At 36.3% G+C, this 20341-nt stretch overlaps 1 protein-coding gene across 1 annotated transcript in view; it reads left to right on the top strand.

The window, feature by feature from the left end:
- The window catches only part of LOC132155201 (xenotropic and polytropic retrovirus receptor 1 homolog), a 53871-nt gene that overhangs the window by 21728 nt on the left and 11802 nt on the right, over positions 1–20341 (top strand). Inside the window, exons 3-4 of the mRNA XM_059564065.1 lie at positions 16536–16637; positions 17575–17795. Coding sequence (XP_059420048.1) covers positions 16536–16637; positions 17575–17795 — 323 coding nt within the window. The remainder of the gene's footprint in view (positions 1–16535; positions 16638–17574; positions 17796–20341) is intronic.

Below are 20341 nucleotides of genomic sequence, written 5' to 3'. Positions count from 1 at the left end.
GAGGCATGCCATGTCAAGTAGATTATCCATGGCTGGGTCATCATATTTTTGGTTAAGGTATCCCATCACGGTTGTCTTTATGGTCCTGGTGAGCTCTGTGTCATCCTCTGCTTCCTTCAAGATGGAGGTGTTGAAGAGATGCATCACTGGTTTTAGAAATGATACACTGACATAGGATTCACCAGACAAAGCATCAGTGAATTTGAGGAGTGGGCTTAGAGCTGCATCTATAGACTCTAAAACATCCACATCTTGCCAGTTAGGAACCAGCGGTCTGGTCTTCTTGTCCTTTGAGAGGACTTCTGTGATGGCCCTTTTCTGCTCCAGAACCCGCTTCACCATTTGTTGACTGGAGCCCCATCTTGTTGGTGTTTCACTGATGAGCTTGTGCTTTGGCAAATGATACTCCTCCTGAGCAGCTGCAAGGTCCTGTTTCTTCTTCCAGGAGTAGGAGAAGGCAGTCTCCACCTTTTTACAGACCCCAATTGCTCTGTCCACCCGCTTGTCTTGGTTAACTTTCTCTGTAGACAGTGAAAAAAAAAGCAATATATACTTATAATTTGTTTTTATATTTTAACTAAAATTTGTCGTTTAATCATATTATTCTTACTGCAAAATTCTTCTGCTTGCATAATTATTTTTTTTTACTTCACACTTGATTTGGCAAATTAACATATGTAACAATGTTCATGTGTTCACGTATGTAAACATATGTTCCAATGCCAGTAAAACACCTTTGAATTTAATTGAAAGAATTGCTGTATGTATAATCCATACAAATATGTCTTGAATAAAGATTAAAGGAATAGCCTATAAAATCACCTAAATAGGGGGAATAAAATCACCTAATCAACTACAGGGTAAGTATTATAGTTACAACTAAGTACTTATTAAGAACAATGAATTAATATAAACAAAATCAATTAAAGCTGCTGCAGTCCATAACATGTGGCGCTCTGCATGCATCTTGTGGAAGAACATTGTAGCCGGAACTACTTCTCTCTGTTTATGTCTATGACGAATCACGCAGGTACTGGGCTACTCCGCAGCAAAGCCGAGCCGAAGTAGTTTAAAATAGTCCGAATATAAACACTTATTATAGTGTACCGTAGTGATTCAGGATAAGACAAAAACACGGTTTGGATATTGGATTCATGATTTACTGGCTCATTATATACATTTTGCTAATTTTTGACCAAAAAGGTTACATGCAGCTTTAACATAACTCTACCATTTATATTGCTGTGTATAACTTACCAATAGCAGAGTTCAGTCAATGCCCGAAGCATTGTAGTCTTGTCCATCTGTTCAACTCAGCGGCTTTGATGATATTGGTCCCGCTATCTGTGGTGATGCAGACCTGCCGGACCTCGCGGAGTCCCCAGGAGGCAAGCGCATCTGCAAGTCCGGCTGCAATTGATTCACCCGTGTGATCCTCAGGAATGTAGACCGTCTGAAGGCATAAGCTGACAAGCTTCCAATCTTGATCAATAAAGTGGACTGTCAGGCTCAAGTATGGTTCTGAGGTTCGGCTTGACCACAGGTCAGCTGTGGTCGCGAAATATGACACTGACTTCAGTTGTTCCTCCACCCTTTCCCTAACTTCACCATAAAGTGCAGGGATATCTGCGCGTGAAAAAAATTTTCGCCCAGGGAGCTTGTATCTTGGGTCGATGATTGAAATAATTTTCCTGAAGCCCACGTTTTCCACCGTAGTAAACGGCATCATGTCCTTAGCCAAGAAGTTTGTTACAGCCTTTGTAATGTCTTTATGACGTTTAGACTGTTTGTCATAAGGCATGAATGCAGCGATCTGTGTTTGCTGCATGGGTTTCTCTTTTGACACAACTGGTGTTGGGGATGATGATGGTGGTGTTGTTTGAGGGACAGGTTGTTGGCTTAAACTTTTATGGTGCCTCATCTTCTGACTCTCAGAATGTTCTATCGGGTGGAACTGCTTCAGATGGTGGAACAGATTTGATGTGTTCCCGCTGCTAGTCGGCACTACTCTCCGGCACATTTTGCAGCACGCTGAAACCTGAAGTTTATCAGATCTCAGATAGCCGAACCACTTCCATACCACTGAATTAGTCTTTCCTCTCTTATCAACCATTTCGTCTGATTTCTCCTCACTTGTGGAAGCTCGTTCAGTCACATTTGTATTGCGGTCAGGGGCGCTCATTTTGTAGCTAAAATTTGCATCGTTGGAGATCAGCCTACTACTGCTGTGCTGAGTAGCCAATGGTGTTCTGCTCTTTCTGAAGGCTGCGCGCCTAACGTCAGTCAGTGACAAATGCTGTTATAATATGTATATTATTATTATATATATTATTATATCGAAATATCGAAAATGTGTTTAAAAATCATATCACCGTTATTGAAAAAAAAATATCGTGATATATATTGATATTGAATTATTGTCCAGCCCTAATTTGCGTGCGTTCTGAGGCGTGGGTTTACGCGCTTCGGATGAGCGCACGCACAAATTTTCCCACTGCACACGTAAGTTGCGTCCACTGGGTCTTAAATGTTTAAACTGACAAAGCTTAAATGAGTTTAGTTTAAACACAGATATCAACGTGTGTTGTTCAGGTCTCATCTGTGAGCGCGCTATCAGCACCTGGGTGAGAACGGAATAAATGACTGCTCATAATCCAGCATAGGCCTACGGCATTCGCACTGAACAAAAATGAATGGTTTGTCCAAGGTTTTTTTTTTTTTTTTTCTCTCATCGCTGTTGTTATAAAGTCTGGGAAGCCAGAATGGGCATCCATCAACAGAAACATATATTAACTGAACCCTGTTTGTTTTACGTGCTATTTATAGCAAACCATATTACAGGTGCTTTGTCAGATTTAAATTGAACATCGGTCCCAGCGCGTGCCTAACCGTGAGTGGTGAACCGAACGATTCGTTTTTTTTTTTTCAGCGAACCGTGCCACCCCTAATATAGACTATGTATATCTATATAGGTGAGTATCAAGTAGGAAAATATAAAATGTGAAAGAAAAAAAAAAGAAATATATATATATATATATATATATATATATATATATGCGCAAATGTACAGTATTAAATTATGTGCTAAAAACAATAGTGCAGTAATGTGCAAATTGAGTGCAACTACATGATAACAATAGAAGCAGTAATGGTAACAAATGTGCAAATTGGGATGACGCTACATGAGTAATATTAACAAATTTCGATGGTAGTAATACATCAATAACATTACAAATGTTTGACTGAGATGAAACAATTTGGGACTGACTGAGCTCTGAGTTAGAGAAGTCCACTAGCTACCTACCTGTATAAAAGTGTAATAGCTGAGGGGAAGAAGGAGTTTCTTAATCTGGAAGTCCTGCGGTTTGCACTCCTCTATCTCTGTCCTAATGGTAGGAGTGTGAACAATCTGCGTTAGGGGTGGGTGGGGTCTTTAATGATGGATGCAGCTCTTCTGTGGACTCTGCAATGGTAAATGGCCTGCAGAGAGGGCAGTGGAGTCCTGATGATCTTCTCAGCAGTCTTAACCCCTCTCTGCAGACGTCTGCGGTCCCTTACAGTAGTGTTGCCACACCATGCAGTAGTGTTGTCAAAAGACTCGGTACTTTGGTACCAAGTCAGTACTAAAAAAATGTAAATGTGACGGTACCAGGTTTCTTTAAGTACCGGTAGTACCGAGATCCCGTTCAAACCCGGTTCAGCGCTATGATTTCCGCGAAGCAGAAAACGAGGACGGAATCTCAAAATCAAGTCATGAAAATGAAACTTACATTTTAATATGGACAGTCATGGAATTTGTCAAAGTTAGCATAAATTAATCAAATCAAATCTCCATATGGACCAGTATCTGTAAATGTTAAGCCGCAAAAGTTGTTTGAAATATGAATCCGTGTTCTGCGCGTCTCTGTGTGAATTAATGAATGGCAGAGATGTGCGGGTTTGTTTACTACATAGACTGAAGCGCATGATGCTTGCATTAATTTCAGCATCTGAACTTCAGAGTTCTCTCTCCATCAAGCGATCTGAACTTTTCAGTTCATCTCAATGCACACACAGCGCACCTGTATTTGATGCTCTGTAAACTCTTTGTGAAGGCGCACGACTCACCGTCGCTTTACTGATAGCGCTGTTTCTCACACATGCAAAGAGAGAGAGAGAGTCTTACCACGCTGAATCGACACGCTATATGTAAACTATTCTTTGTTGTCTTCTGTCAAAATAATGGAGTTCATTTAGAATTATTCATATTCATTTTCGAACAAGCAGAAGACATACCGGTTTCTCCGGTAGTGGGCGGAGCTAATGCGCAAATGGCAATTTCATTGGCTGGCGCTGATCTAGTACCGTCCCTGTTTTGATTTCAGCAAATCAGTTTGACCGAACGCAGACAACGTGATTAATATTCATGAACCCAGCAGCTCATCAATTCTTAGTGCATTGTATATACATTAGTATGATAGTAGAATTAGTAGTAGTATTATCTTTTAAAAATAATTAATATGATCTATTACTATTTTTTTTACAGAAAACCCTCAATGACCAAAACTATCTTAAGCATCACCACCAGTCTTAAGTTCAGTTAAAATGACAAATATGCATTCATTAGGCCTAAAAGTTAATTTTTACATAAAGGCATTGTGCTAGAAATATTACTATTATTTAGTAAAATGTATGTGATACTGCTACTACTGTTGAAAAAATTTCAAAAACTTTATTTTTTAAAGAAATTAATCACAATATTTCTTCCATGTTTTAATTTTAATAGCAAACCCCCTTTATTTACCAAAAATAAAATGTTTAAATTTCATAAATTAAAAGACAAATTAAATTTGGGTGAAACTTGTTTACCATTTTTCATAATTATATAACTAGTAGAAAAACTTTAAACACAATTGTAAATAAGTATAAAGAATGGCATTGGTTTTATTTTTAGTGCTAAAAAGTTATTTTTTTTTAATTAGCATATTTTTGTGTTTTGCTTTGGTACCGAGAACCATGGATTTTCACTGGTATCGGTACCGAATACTGAAATAGTACCGTGACAACACTACCATGCAGTGATCTACACAAATTCACTTTTAAGAAAACAAATAAAAATACAGTATATAGTCCTTGTATAACACAAAGTTTCAATATGTAAAAAAAAAAAGGAAAATCAACAAACACTGTAAAACCAAACAATAAACTCACTTATATTAAAAATATAACTTTTGTTAAGAAACCAAATTAAAATACACCATGTTATAGGCCTAATATATGAAAAATAACTTGCACAAAGTTTCAATGTACAAACAAATAATAATAATAAAAAAATAAAATAACCATAGATAAATTAAACAAGTCAACAGGCTTTTATCACTAAAAACAAAAAAAAAATTCTATAAGATGTTGGGGGGCGGTGCCATAGTGGGCAAGTGACTTAACCGGTGTTTTGGCTTAGTACCATCAATTATTGTAAGCAAGCCTATTGCAGCAAGCCTATTGGACAGTGATTAAAATGCAGTGATTATGCAACTGTTTCATGCATTCTAATTCATATAAAGGCCCAGTAAGGGGAAAAAACATGAAACTGCCACAATCCTAAAGAAAAAAAAAAAGATACAGATATTTAGTGAAACCACCCAGCACTACATAGGCTTGCACATATATTTACTTGACCTACATAAGAAAGAATGCAAGGAGCTAAAGATAAAATTCAACACCTACTTTATAATTGTGTTACTAATGAAGTAAACAGACTGAATGTTTGTAAGATATATGACAACATTTATTGGATGCATTGATTAGGAGCCCAAACTACACTCAAAGGCAAAGTGATGCCGATATATTTGTGGTCCGTGATATTGGCACAGATTCTGGGTAATAAACATTTCTTTGTGAATATAGTTCTCAAGTTGGAAAAAACATTTAGTTACCACTTTAATATGGATGCTGTAGAAGGAAGGGAGACATAAACACATGACTGAAATGTTGAAATGTTAAAAAAATAAATAAAAATAAAGCATGATTATTCTGTGGCACTTTAAAAAAATCATGTGTCGCAGATTTGTGTAAATTGATTTTTTTTTTTCTTGGTCTTGAGCCCTGCATGGTTTAATCAGATCACAGCAGAGCAAAGAGCAGAGTGTGCATTTGCATCTCTGATTAACACACAGTTATGCAGGGAAACAATTCACAAAAAGGTTTATAAGTAATGTTAGGTAATACATTACTAATACATTGAACTAACAATGAAAAAAAAAAAACCTTTACGGTATTAAATAATGTATATTAATATTGAATACATGTGGCAAATTTAAAAATGTGTAGTGTATTTATATTCAACATTTATATTTAATAATTACCCGGCATTAATGATGTAACATTGTTGACCATTGTTAGATCATACACACATATACTTGGGTTACCAAATTGAACTTCATTGTAAAGCCTCATTGTTATCACTTCAAGTTCCTTCAAGCTGTTTCTTTCCATGTGTATGTGAACTTTACAACCCGTCAGCCATTACATTAAAATTGCTTTGCTTGCAGTTCTCTGGTGTTTGTACAAAAACAAACACCTGTTAGTGTCTCTGCTACTCAAGCTTCTGTGTTTGACCTCACCCACATGTTTTCAGAAAAAAACTTTGTTTTGGGTTTGGTTTGTGCAGTTTCAGCAGATACAAAATGTTTTGATGTTGTGATAATTTTCTCTTTTGCTCACATGTCAGTAAGGCTTGAGCAAGACTCAGTCGCCCCTTTAATCACCAATGCAATTAATGATGTCCGTTTATCCCGTGTCACAGATGAACTGATGTTCACAAAAGCTTAAAACTACATAAAAATGCACACACACAAAAAAAATCTTGAAGAGTTGATTTTAAAACAGTTCATTTGCAGAGAAGTTAACATTTATTTTCTAGACCTAGTAACCTACACTTGAAATAAGCACAGAAGTAAATACATCACAGTATGCAATGTCTCTATAGCATAATACAGAATTACAAATGAAACAAGCTGAAAACAGAATACTGCTGTATATTTATAGACAGTATATAAAAGATACAGCATGTTACTGTTTTATAACAGTATAATACTGTTAAAATGTACCTGTAAATTTACTGTAACATTTTCCATTGTAGATACAGATACTTTCTAGTGGCCTGGTGTTCTCTAATAGGTAGTGGATTAAACTTTCAGATCAGTGATTCAATTAAAAGAAGTAAATAACGGTCAAACTCCCAGTGGCATCACACCATGTCTTAAGACTAGGGCTGCACGATATATTGAAATATTGTAAATGTAAATATGGCGTGTGCCATCTGAATCATTTTAATAATAGGCTACTTAAACCACAATGTTGCAAAAGGTCAACATTTTAGTTAAACACATTTAGTAGAGAATTGCTTGACATTAAAAAGAGTTAAGTGCAATAAGTTGCAGAAAACAACTCTTTGGCGTCTCTTTTTTTTCTGTTTAACTCACACCAGAAGCACACGCACAAACACACACACTCACACAGAGAGATGCATTTCAGACGGCGCGCGAACACTTGAGTTGATTCATCTTTTACATCTCCGTATCTATGTTTGAACCGACACATACACACAGAATTATGTCAATAGTACCCATCTCGACGATCACTCTCGTAAACATAGTCAAGTTATGTTTTAAATGAATATAAATGGCTGAGAAATAAATCGGATGTTTATCATTATACTGGATCCGTGCAGTCGGTTTTAAAGGGTAAGCAGCTTATAAATACCATGCTACTGAATATGCAGGGTTAATTTAGTCAACAAAGACAAGGACGAAAAATATTTGTTAACTGACATTTTTTTTATGTGACTTAGACGACACTTTGACGAGCTAAATCTAATATCTGATGATAAAAACTATGATGACATTTATGCCGCGTCTTCATTAACAAGACGAGACGGGACTATTATGTTATTTATGGACTACCGGACATTCAAAATGCATCGTATAGGCTACTGTCTTGTCCTTCAAAATGTGCGTCCCTGTCATTGGATTGCAATCGGTTGAGGGGCATTTGCATATCTAGTCTCAGTGTGGCAGCCGCAGTGGATGGATAGGCTACCAAAACGCGAACTAGCGATCTGAAATTATGGCATCAGCACCCGAAGTGGTAGGGATGAGGTGACCAGACATCCCATAGTTCCCATGAGTCACAATTTGTTATCGATTAACTTGAAATTAGTGAAGGCGTGAAATGCGGAATCACCCTGATAGAAGTCCTCGCTCTCTCTCGCACACGCTCCACTTCTTCAGTTCTCATAAACAGCGTGCAATCAGTTATCAGCACTCAAATGCACAAAAAGCAGTCCAAATGTCTGTCGTGTAGAGTACCTCACGTAAATACAGTAAGCTATAGATTAAGTGGACATTCACAGGTGGGTGAAAACCGAACGTGTATCAGTATTAAATGCATGCCTTTCGTCTTAAAGGTACAGCATTCCTAATTAAGTACCTATCCTTGTCATTAAGGTTAACAAACAAAAGATGTTAAATGTAAAAATGTTAAGTAAACTTACAGTAATTCGTCTCAAGATAAAGACTAGGACTAAATCAAAAATGCCTTTCAAAATTAGCACTGGTTCTGTTTATTTTATCTATGTTTGTAAAATTTTTTTTTTTTTTTTTTTTTTTACTCACTGTTCACTTGCCTTTAATCATGTTTGAAATTTCTCAGACTATAGTTTTTTACTGTGGTATATGAATGAGTACCAAAAGTGCATGGAAAGCAAAGTTACAATGATATAAAATAAGTGTCATTGATTTATTTGTTTGTATGTTCACTTTGATGTTAAATTTACATTTTCTGATTTGTGACATTACTTTTTATGTACTGCTAAAACTGCTGGTCACTTTCAGAAGTTGTAATGATTCTTTCTTTTCCAAGAAAGAATGTGAAACAAATTGGTTATAATTTTCATTTTTAAATATTTTAAAATAGTTTAATTTGATTTTTCACACTTTAAGCAATATTCGCATATCGAATATCACATTTTTTAAACAAGGTATCGCATTTTTCTTCAATATTGCGCAGCCCTACTTAGCCCTACTGTCCCGTTATGCTTGACTACCATCAGGCATTTTCATATTCACAGTACGCAGTGCTAAAAAAAAAAAAGTCTTTGTGTCTTTTTTGGTTTGTTCCATCCTGTCTTAATGGTAGTAACTGGAAATGACAAATCCTGACCTAAAAATTAGTATAAGGTTATCTCACCACAGTGACATTTTGAAGAGTAGTTATCCTTAGCAAAGTGTGTAATTTAATTGCTTTGTCATATTATAATATCTAAACACGAGTGATAAAGAAAACCTTTGTCTCGGTTGTAATGCCATGCTATCTGTTAGTTCCCGGGGTTCATCTCAAGACCCACGGCTGATGGATAACTTATGGAGGACTGTTTTAGCGCTCAGATAAGCAGGGATTTGCATCCAAAGGTTACAGCACGTGCAAACACACACACACACAAACACATGACCAGATGTACATTTTTTCCTACAACAGTGCTGAAGCTCACAAAGAGCCATAAACCTGCATACTGATTGTTTTTCTAAGCTGTGGGATAATGGTAGCTGTGATTATCTAGAAATAACTGTAATCTTCTGTCAAAGTTTGTGGTTTTTATGGGTGGTGATAAGTGTAGCTAATGGGATTGTTTAAGTAAAGCTATTAAAGCTATTAAAGCTATTTTTCGTTAATAAGATGCTGATTTTTTTTGATGACCGACTTCAGAAAGAGCTGATAGTGCAGGTGTTTGAAGTCATAAACCTCTAATTTTAAGTGTTTGCGTACAATGTTACGTGAGTGATTATGACCATCTTTACTTGGCTTAAGAGTGAGATCATAGTCCCTAGATATCTTAATGGAGATTTCATCACTGTATGCAAAACGGTGTAATATGTCAGTGCATTTTACCTAGAACTACATCTAATGATTAATTCAGTGTCAACTGTATTGTCATTTTAGCACATCTCATGGCAATAGATAAAAAGCAAAACATAGTTCCTTCAGGAAACTACACTGTGACATATACAACAGACAGAAGGACTAAAGACAACAATAAATACACACAATAGTATCACAAGGTATAGAGTAAAAGAGAATTGACCATGATAAAGTCATCAGCTGTCAATTATTATTATTATTTATTTATTTTTTATTCCTGGCTTAAAGAAATCATGTTATTCTGCATACTGCAAAATTTTCTCCTCCAAAAATATGCATTTTTGAAGGCTTATATATATATATATATTAGGGGTGTAACGGTACGCAAAAATAGCGGTTCGGTACGTACCTCGGTTTTAAAGTCACGGTTCGGTTCATTTTCGGTACAGTAAGGGAAAGAAATGCAAACATTAAACTGCAGGTTTTTTACTTTTTTAACAATTTGTTTACACTTTTTTTTAATACTTTTTAATAAAAAATATATAAAATAAAAAAAGAATAAGAAATAAAATACTGCTGCAAAGTTCTCAAACCAATATCATATAATAAAATATAATGAAAAATATAATTTTAAAATAGAAATAGAATTTTAGACCTGCTCAGATTTCGTTATTGCGTTGGCCCGATCGGAATTAAGAGCAAAGGTCTGTTTAAATGCCGACGGGAGCTGCGTTTGAATTACAATCGTTTTTTTTCCTAGTTGTAGTGATGTTCACACTCGCGTGATGCACACTGGCATATTGCACCTGTCAAACATAGTCTATTTTGCCGTCAATACTGTTGATGGAGTCCTTTATCAGTAGGCTTTATATTTATGCTCAACATGAAGTATAGATATTGTTGTAGTGAAGACAAGATCCTGGTCTGTCGGCGGTCTCCCTCTAAGTCACGTACAAAAGGAGTAGCGCGCCAGCGCCGCGTCAGGCACGATTCTGGTGTGTAAAGACACAGAAAACGTGAGGCAGCTGTCACGCAACTGATACAGAAACGCCACACTCACGCCACGCATCCAGTGTGTAGCCGGCCTTAGAATCAGCTGCAGGGCGGGATTTGTGCTGAACGCGGAGACTTCCGCCACTTAATATGTTCGCTTGGAAACATGAAAATGTACTTATGTTCCGCAGACAAAATATTGCATTCCGTCATTCGGTACACACGTGCACCGTACCGAAAGCCCTGTACCGAAACGGTCCGGTACGAATACACGTACCGTTACACCCCTAATAAATATATATATATATATCACATGGCAGTTGCTTCAATGCATTTAGCAGTGTGGTCCTGGTCAAGACAATCTCCTGAACACCAAACTGAATGTCAGAATGGGAAAGAAAGGTGATTTAAGCAATTTTGAGTGTGGCATGGTTGTTGAAGCCAGACGGGCCGGTCTGAGTATTTCACAATCTGCTCAGTTACTGAGATTTTTACACACAACCATTTTTTGGGTTTACAAATGCCGCGTTTCCACCGAAATTACCTGGGACATTTGTTCCAGGAACTTTTTTTCCCAGGAACATTTTTCCCCCCAGACTTGTTGCTTTCTGCGTTTCCACCACGGTGTAAAGTACCAGGAAGATTAGGCAAATAGACTCGTGACGTAGCTCTGCGCGCGTTTCTCAATACAAAGTACGCTGATTTTGGACGTGCATGTCCGCGACGACACAAACTGGTAAATCTGCAACTTTACGCCAGTCAGTTGACCATGGCTACTGCAATTTTCCTCACTGTACATTTACAATAAAACGAAATAGGATATCAAATTCCACTGCCTCCTTTCGTTTTAATTTAAACATAATAACAGCTGCAGAAATGTACTTAGTTCAGGGAAATGTGTATATAAAGTCATTACAATGAAACGAAATATTATATAAATTTGCCTTGTTAATTTTAATTTTAACATATAGATAAACTGAATAGAGACCAAAGATAACCTGTTAGATTTACCCAAAACGAATTATATTTTATGTTTAACCACTGAAGAGACATCAGAGCCAGCGGCACACATCAGAAGGTCTAGCCGAGATGAGGCTGCTCTTTTTTTAGATAGGCGCTGTCTTTATAAATAAACCAGATTTGAGTGTTAAACAACTACATTCTCACCTGAAATACTTTTAAAATTACATTTCATGACACAGTAACAGTAATATTATGAAAATGATCCGAATAAAAAAAGTTATTTTACATTGTAATAATATTTCACAATATTACATTTTCCCTGAATTTTTGATCAAATAAATCCAACCTTGATGAGCATAAGAAACTCCTTTAAAAAAAAAAAAAAAAAAAAAAAACATATTACAAATCATTCTGATCCCAAACTTTTGAATGGTAGTGTATGTACCCTACAGTTCAAAAGGTTAGGGCTGGTAAGATTTATTTATTTTTTTCAAAAAAAAAAAAATTTCTCTTAGTCTCACTAATGCTGTATTTATTTGAATAGAAATAATATTAATAATATTATTTTTTAATTATATTTTTATTACGGTTTTATATATTTTTTTTATATCCTATTTTAATATATTTAAAAATAAAATGTATTCCTGTTGGAATTTATTTTTGTGGAAATTATTATTATTATTTTTTTTTAATGAATAAAACAACATTTATTTGAAATTAGAAACTTTTGTGATCTTATGTCTTTAGTGTCTCCTTTCATCAGTTTGTTGGTAAAGAAGATGCACAGGGCACATACCCAACTAATCAATAGTGACATTTGTTGATAGTTAGTGTTGTGAATTGTATTTATTTGATTTTGTAGTCCTAGTTTTAGCTAGTGTTGTGTCAATTTAATCAACTGACCTGGAATGACAAAAGCAGTAGCTCGCTGATATGGGCTTTTTTTCAGTGACCATTGTAAAGCATATATTGTTATCAGGGAATAATTTACAAATAAATAACCAGGTAGCTGATACATTGATCAAACACTGGTCAAAAGTACAGAAAGCAGCAAAGTCCAGAATTGTTGTGTGTTGTTTAAATAAAAGACAGGGTATTTCTTTAAGGTCAATCATTCCCTGGAAGATTACAGTTCACAAGTTCTCAAGTAGTTTATTTTTCTCTCCCAGGAGGGAGATAGAGCTGTGTATGTTCATCCCTGCATGGCTGTTATGAAACTGAGCTGTGCTTTCATAGCAGGCCAGACAGTGACCCAGCTGAAGGTCTCACTGGGGAGGGTTACCTAAACCAGTGCAGAGAGGGACTTCCTGCTGGATCAGATCAGATCAAACAGTTTATCGTGAGAATAACCCAGAATCATCTTAACCCTTTCACTTCAAAGTGTTTTTACACAATGAACTCACTGAACCTCAAATGGCCCTCATAACCCAAAATATTTCTTACATTACTTGAGGGTTTTATAGTAACTGATAGGTGTCATGTGATAAGGCAACTGCTTACTCTGAGAGATTTTTGACTCATTACAAATTTTTTAACTTTCTGTTGGTGACAGCTGTGGTTTAGTACTTTGATCAAGGAAGCAGTTCCTTATAAATCTTATATACCTAATAGAACTTGCTTGTTAATGATTCCTGGCAGATTGAAACATGTGACTAATCTAAAATCTAAATCTAATCTAATAGACTCCTGTTTGTTGTGGAAGTGTAGGGTAATGGGTTTTGTGAGTCTAGTGTTTCAAGGATCACAGCTGAGAGTCATATTGTTTTAGTTTTGTCAGATGACACGTGTTTTTCAACCACATACAGACCACAGCACTTGAGCTTTGGTAGATGAAATATGAATAATAATGAGCGTAAAGTAAACCTCCGTCTCTCTCCTAATTTTTTCACTGTGGATACCACACACTCAAGTAACAATATTCTCATCACTGACCTCTTTGTTTTAAGAGTTACTCTAAAATGCATCTGTACACCAGTGTGAAACTCTTAATTTAGGAGGCTATGCTCCTAAAATGTTCTTAGGATAAAGTAATGCAGGTATTTTGAGCCATGAGTCATTTTCCCAAGTCTGAGAGTCCTAAGATAGTGATTCATTGTCTGTCTGTCTGGACAGTATCAGCCAGACTTACTGTCATTGTGCTCTGTGTTTTGTCCCGCAGAGGGGAATATCATGCAGTGACGTCTCAATGGTGTCAAAAGTATTTACAGTCAACAGAAACTTCACATGCCCCACAAACTGTATATGTTTGAAGTCACAACCTGTGAACTGTTAAACCTGTGATTTAAGACCATGCTGACTTAAGCCCTATTCGGACGGGACTAGTTTTACAGGGGGTCGTTAGAGAAATCTGTGTTTCACAGACGTACTTGGTGATTTTAATCCCGTCCGAATCTGCCACGTCTGTGTTTTTCTCACACAACCTCTGTGATAATTCCAGAGCAAATTACCTACTGTTTTTCAGCAAACTCAGTGATTCTCTAAGAAAACTAATCCCGTCCGAATGTGAATGCCTGTGATTGCCAGTGATATTTTATTTCACAACGCGTTTCCTTGTGTGTTTTGGCCAACGTGAATTACCGTAGATGCTCTTACCGCGTGCATGTTTGATATATTTGCTTACCGGCAAAGAAATAATAATAAAAAAATAATAAAAATAATAAAATCAAGAGCAAGATCAAGTAAACGGTTAATACCGGCTATTGTAATATCAGCATCAGGTAAGATTACTCACGTTCATTTATGTACTCGGTTACATAATGTTTTAATTACAAAAAGGAAAAGGAAAACAAGTTAAAATAAAGGAACCACACATTAACATGGTTTTGCTATACTAGCCATTTAGTATTTATTGTGCTATAATATTAATGGCAATCATTCTGAATGAATGCAATGCACGCCTACGGAGCGCGTGATCTCCGTGACGCCCAGATGCACAAATCAGACCCTCCCACCTCTGTAATAAACATGGAGATGTTAGTCCCGTCCGAATTGGTACATGAAAATCTCAGACGTCAGGTGGTAAGAATCGAAACTCAAACATAGATTAGAAAACTAGTCCCTTCCGAATAGGGCTTTAAGTAGTCTTGACTCTTAGTTCTCAGACTAGGGATCTTGAAAGACATGACGCAGAATAATTATACAGAGATACCTTAAGCCTGGCTCACACTACAGGATTTTTAGCCCGATCCTGAGAATCGGAGCAAACATCTTATCGAGCACCTCGATCTGTCCCGATGTTCGGCGCAGATTATCTGGTAATGTGAGGCATTCATCGATCGAATCTCGCACCTACCGATCTGCTCGCACGCAAATCGGGGCAGCCCCGATTATTATCAAACATGTTTGATATTTAGGATTTAAATCGGGATGATTGGTATATGATTACGTCAGTACTTTCACAGCCAATGCGCAAAACAGCTGATGCAGGGCTTCTTTGGGTAGTGGACATATGTTACTTGACAAACACAACTGTATGTAAAGTGTCGAAAACGCATCACAACTGTAAGGAGAAATATAAGTGCTGGAGTGAATTGAGTGAAAACCAAGTGAGTGCTGAAAGCTAAAATGTAAAAAAAATAACCTGCTGATCTGCTGCGTGAGATCACGTGAGGCGCTCCCTATGGCATGATAATCTTAACGATATCTTGCAGTGTGTGATGTGCCACGATGTTCAAATCTTGTAGTGTGTGCATGTTTAATATTTGAGGGAAGATAATCTGCAAAGATTCGCCTTATGTGTGGGATGCAATCAGATTTCAAAATCGGTTATGATTTTAAAACTCCTGTAGTGTGAGCCAGGCTTTAAAGTGATATTTTAACCAAAAATGAAAATTCTGTCGTCGTTTACTCACCCTCATGTCGTTCCAAACCTATATGGCCTTCTTTCAAGTGCAGAATGCAAAAGAAAATGACTACTGTTCAAATATATATTTTTTAAAGATTATTCTTTTTATTCAGCAAGGACTTATATATATATATATATAAAATACATTTTAACATGTAATTGTGAAGTGATGTTTTAATTTGCAATAATTTTTCACAAAATTACTGTATTTACTGTAAATACATATATGCAAATATATATATATATATATATATATATATATATATATATATATATATATATATATATATATATATATATATATATATTGTTGCATCACACTGCTGCTTGTGTCTGGTGTAGACATGGCGTAAAGCTCAATTTTAGAGAATTTAGATGGGTCTTTCCAATTCTGTAGAAATCTGTGGAACTTTGTGGAGCACTGCTAGTGCAGATTCTGTGTGGAACTGATAACAATGATTCTTTTGGAATTGAAAATAACTATTTTTTGTACAATTAATTCAACAGGATTGCCAGATGAAATGATTCTTGTTGGTGCAAAGTGGTATCCTCAGTAGAATGTAGTCTAATGTTCTCAACCTGGATGATGACTTCATTTTATTCATGCTGTTTTAGACCCTTATTTCACTTACAAAAAGGTTAATTTGAATCTTCTCTAAATGCTTGTAATGACTCCAAACTCCTATCCTTGAGATCTCTTGCACAGAAATTGTGATCTACACAAAAATAAAATTTTAATTTCTTCTTTTTCTGCTCAGTATATTTCCTTGTTTTTTGAGTGTGTGTGTGTGTGTGTGTTTTCCTAAGTAACTTTTTTCACACTTGCTTCATCTTTTAGTCACAGATGAAGACACAGTCAAGAGATACTATGCCAAGTTTGAGGAGAAGTTCTTCCAAACATGTGAGAAGGAGCTGGCCAAAATCAACACATTCTATTCAGGTAACTAAGTGTAAACATTAGACTTGTTTAAAGTAAAGCTCACAGTTTTGTGTCCACTACTTGTTTCCATTTTCTGTCCTTAGTAATTACAGTGACAGATAACACATCACACCAAGATTTACCTTTGAGAAAACAAACATTAAAGCTCCTGAGCTAAAGCCAGGACTGGCATTAAACCAGCACTGCTGTTATTTTTTATATCCCAATAAATAACCACCTGCTTTTACTTTCTTTCACTCACACTGTTCTCTTACTTTCATTTTTGCCCATGACCGTTTGTTTATTGTCTAACCAATGGCTTAGAGATGATTCATATTCATAACCAATCATGTTAAGTTAATGTAAAATAGGCTTTGCGGGTTATATTGCTAAACACCCCACTGGGGTGGTACAGCAAAACACATTTTTGCACATTGCACATGTGAATGTTTGGACATGAGTAAAGTACAAAGCATTGTTTACAAAATAAAAAATATTGGTTAGCAGCCAAGTGTTACATTGTGACCTTGGAAACATTTGAATTCATGCTGAACGAGAGAGTATACAAGGCCATAAATTTGAATTAAGTCATTCACCGTTTTACATTTTGTAGGTTTGTTTCTCAGAAAGTTAAAGAAGGCTTTGTAAAAATAAATAAATAAATGATAATAGTTTACCCATTCAGTAAATGTCAGTTTACATAAGTGATTTGTTGAGAAATTAGACATTACTGGTCACACTGTGTGCAGGAGCTATTTTATAGAAATATTTTTCTCCTGGGTTTCAGTCTTTATTGCTTGTCGAATTCAGTATAATCACAGTTTGTACTTGTTAGACATATAAAGTTTTATAACGGATTTAATGTTTTTTTTTTTATGGAGCCCTGGACATGATATTTACATTCCATCCATCCAGTTGTATTACATACTGATGATGTTTCCATTCTTTTTTGACACAGAGAAGCTTGCAGAAGCACAGCGGCGATTTGCCACTCTGCAGAATGAGCTGCAGTCGTCTCTGGACGCACAGCGGGAGAGCAGCCGAGCCACAGGTCTGCGCCGCCGTCGTACTGTCTTCCACCTGTCGCAGCAAGAGCGTTGCAAGCATCGCAATATCAAAGACCTGCAGCTGGCCTTCAGCGAGTTCTACCTCAGTCTCATCCTGCTGCAGAACTACCAGGTCTGAAAGCATACAAAACACTAGGGCTGTAGCTATCAAATATTTTAGTAATCGAGTATTCTACCAAAAATTCCATCGATTAATCGAGTAATCGGATAAAATGTGTTTGCTTAATTAAAGTGCAATATTAATTATGCAAGAGAAAATAAGACTCCTGGGTCTCTTAAAATGAACAACTAAGTTTCCTTTTTTAAAAAAAAAAATATTTTAATTTTTTAAATGCATAGAATGCAATGCTTACATCAAAAATAAACATTTAATTATTACCCATTGTTTCTCAGTCTGTACTTGTACTGTGAACAATGACAATAAAGTTGACTGATGAATTAAGTGCATTTAAAGGGTTGGTTCACCCAAAAATGAAAATTATGTCATTAATAACTCACCCTCATGTTGTTCCAAACCAGTAAGACCTCCATTTATCTTCGGAACAGAGTTTAAGATATTTTAGATTTAGTCCGAGAGCTCTCAGTCCCTCCATTGAAACTGTGTGTATGGTCTACTGTCCATGTCCAGAAAGGTAAGAACAACATCATCAAAGTAGTCCATGTGACATCAGAGGGTCAGTTAGGATATTTTGAAGCATCAAAAATACATTTTGGTCCAAAAATAGCAAAAACTACGACTTTATTCAGCATTGTCTTCTCTTCCGTGTCTGTTGTGAGAGAGTTCAAAACAAAGCAGTTTGTCATATCCAGTTCGCGAACGAATCATTCGATGTAACCGGATCTTTTTGAACCAGTTCACCAAATTGAACTGAATCGTTTTAAACGGTTCGCGTCTCCAATACGCATTAATCCACAAATGACTTAAGCTGTTAACTTTTTTAATGTGGCTGACACTCCCTCTGAGTTCAAACAAACCAATATCCCGGAGTAATTCATGTACTCAAACAGTACACTGACTGAACTGCTGTGAAAAGAGAACTGAAGATGAACACCGAGCCGAGCCAGATAACGACTCGTTCACGAGTCAAGAACCGTTTCTGTCAGACGTGTCCGATTCGAGAACCGAGGAGCTGATGATACTGCGCATGTGTGATTCAGCGTGAAGCAGATCGACACAAAGAGCGTCTGAACTGAACTGATTCTTTTGGTGATTGATTCTGAACTGATTCTGTGCAAATGTTATGAGCCCAGGTAAACCAAAGGCTTGCAATCATCGCCAATGATGCCATTACGTTGAGTGCAAAAGAACCGGTGAACCGTTTTCTTCAACCGATTTATTAAATCGAACTGTCCGAAAGAACTACTGGGGATCCGAAAACCGATGCAACCGGTTCTTGACTCATGAATAAGTCATTATCTGGCTCGGCTCGGTGTTCATCTCTCTCTTTACATCAGTTCAGTCAGTGTACTGTTTGAGTAAATTAATTACTCTGGGATATTGGTTTGTTTGAACTCAGAGGGAGTGTCAGCCACATTAAAAAAGTTAACAGCTTAAGTCATTTGTGGATTAATGCATATTGGAGACGCGAACCGTTTAAAAAGATTCAGTTCGATTTGGTGAACTGGTTCAAAAGATCCGGTTACATCGAATGATTCGTTCGCGAACCGGATATGACAAACTGCTTTGTTTTGAACTCTCTCTCACAACAGACACGGAAGAGAAGACAATGCTGAATAAAGTCGTAGTTTTTGCTATTTTTGGACCAAAATGTATTTTCGATGCTTCAAAAAATTCTAACTGACCCTCTGATGTCACATGGACTACTTTGATGATGTTTTTCTTACCTTTCTGGACATGGACAGTATACCGTACACACAGTTTCAATGGAGGGACTGAGAGCTCTCGGACTAAATCTAAAATATCTTAAACTGTGTTCTGAAGATAAATGGAGGTCTTACTGGTTTGGAATGACATTAGGGTGAGTTATTAATAACATAATTATGATTTTTGGGTGAATTATCCCTTTAAGTGCCATTCAGTTGGGGTTTTAAATAAAGCATTTTCTGAGATGCACATTAAACACATAAAACATTAATTTAATTTATCTTTTAATTATTGAAAATTAACTTAACTTTTTGGTAAAAAAAAAAAAAAAAGGCATTTACTATTAAATATAAAACATGGAAGAAATGTTGTGTGATTTAAACCTTTACAAAAATGATGTTAGATTTTTTTTAGGAGTAGTCTATGTAGATTCTGCTGAACAAGTCTTTAACCAGACTTTTATTTTGACGGGTTGACGTACCTTTACAGTTCTGTGTATGTGATGTGACGCTAGTTTTACTTTATCAAACGGTCAAATGCTCATGAAGTGACTGTAAGAGCAGTTCTGGAGATGTTGTTCATGTGTTCACGTCCTTATTTAGTGAGACAGCAGACGCGAATGTCCCGCGGGCTTTCAATGTGTTTAATGAATGAAGAAGTGCTTCTGCACCATTCATTAACAGAGACACGCAGAACATGCAGGATTCATATTTAAATAGACTGTTCCAGCTTAATATTTACAGATATTAGTCCATATTGTGATTTGATGTAAGTGCAATGACCTATTTTTGATTAATTCATTCAAAATTTGGCAAATTACGTGCCATTCCGCA

This window comes from Carassius carassius, chromosome 12, assembly GCF_963082965.1.
Source record: "Carassius carassius chromosome 12, fCarCar2.1, whole genome shotgun sequence".
Lineage (NCBI taxonomy): Eukaryota > Metazoa > Chordata > Actinopteri > Cypriniformes > Cyprinidae > Carassius > Carassius carassius.
The sequence above is the reverse complement of the archived record's forward strand: the minus strand, read 5'-3'. Positions and strand labels throughout refer to the sequence as shown.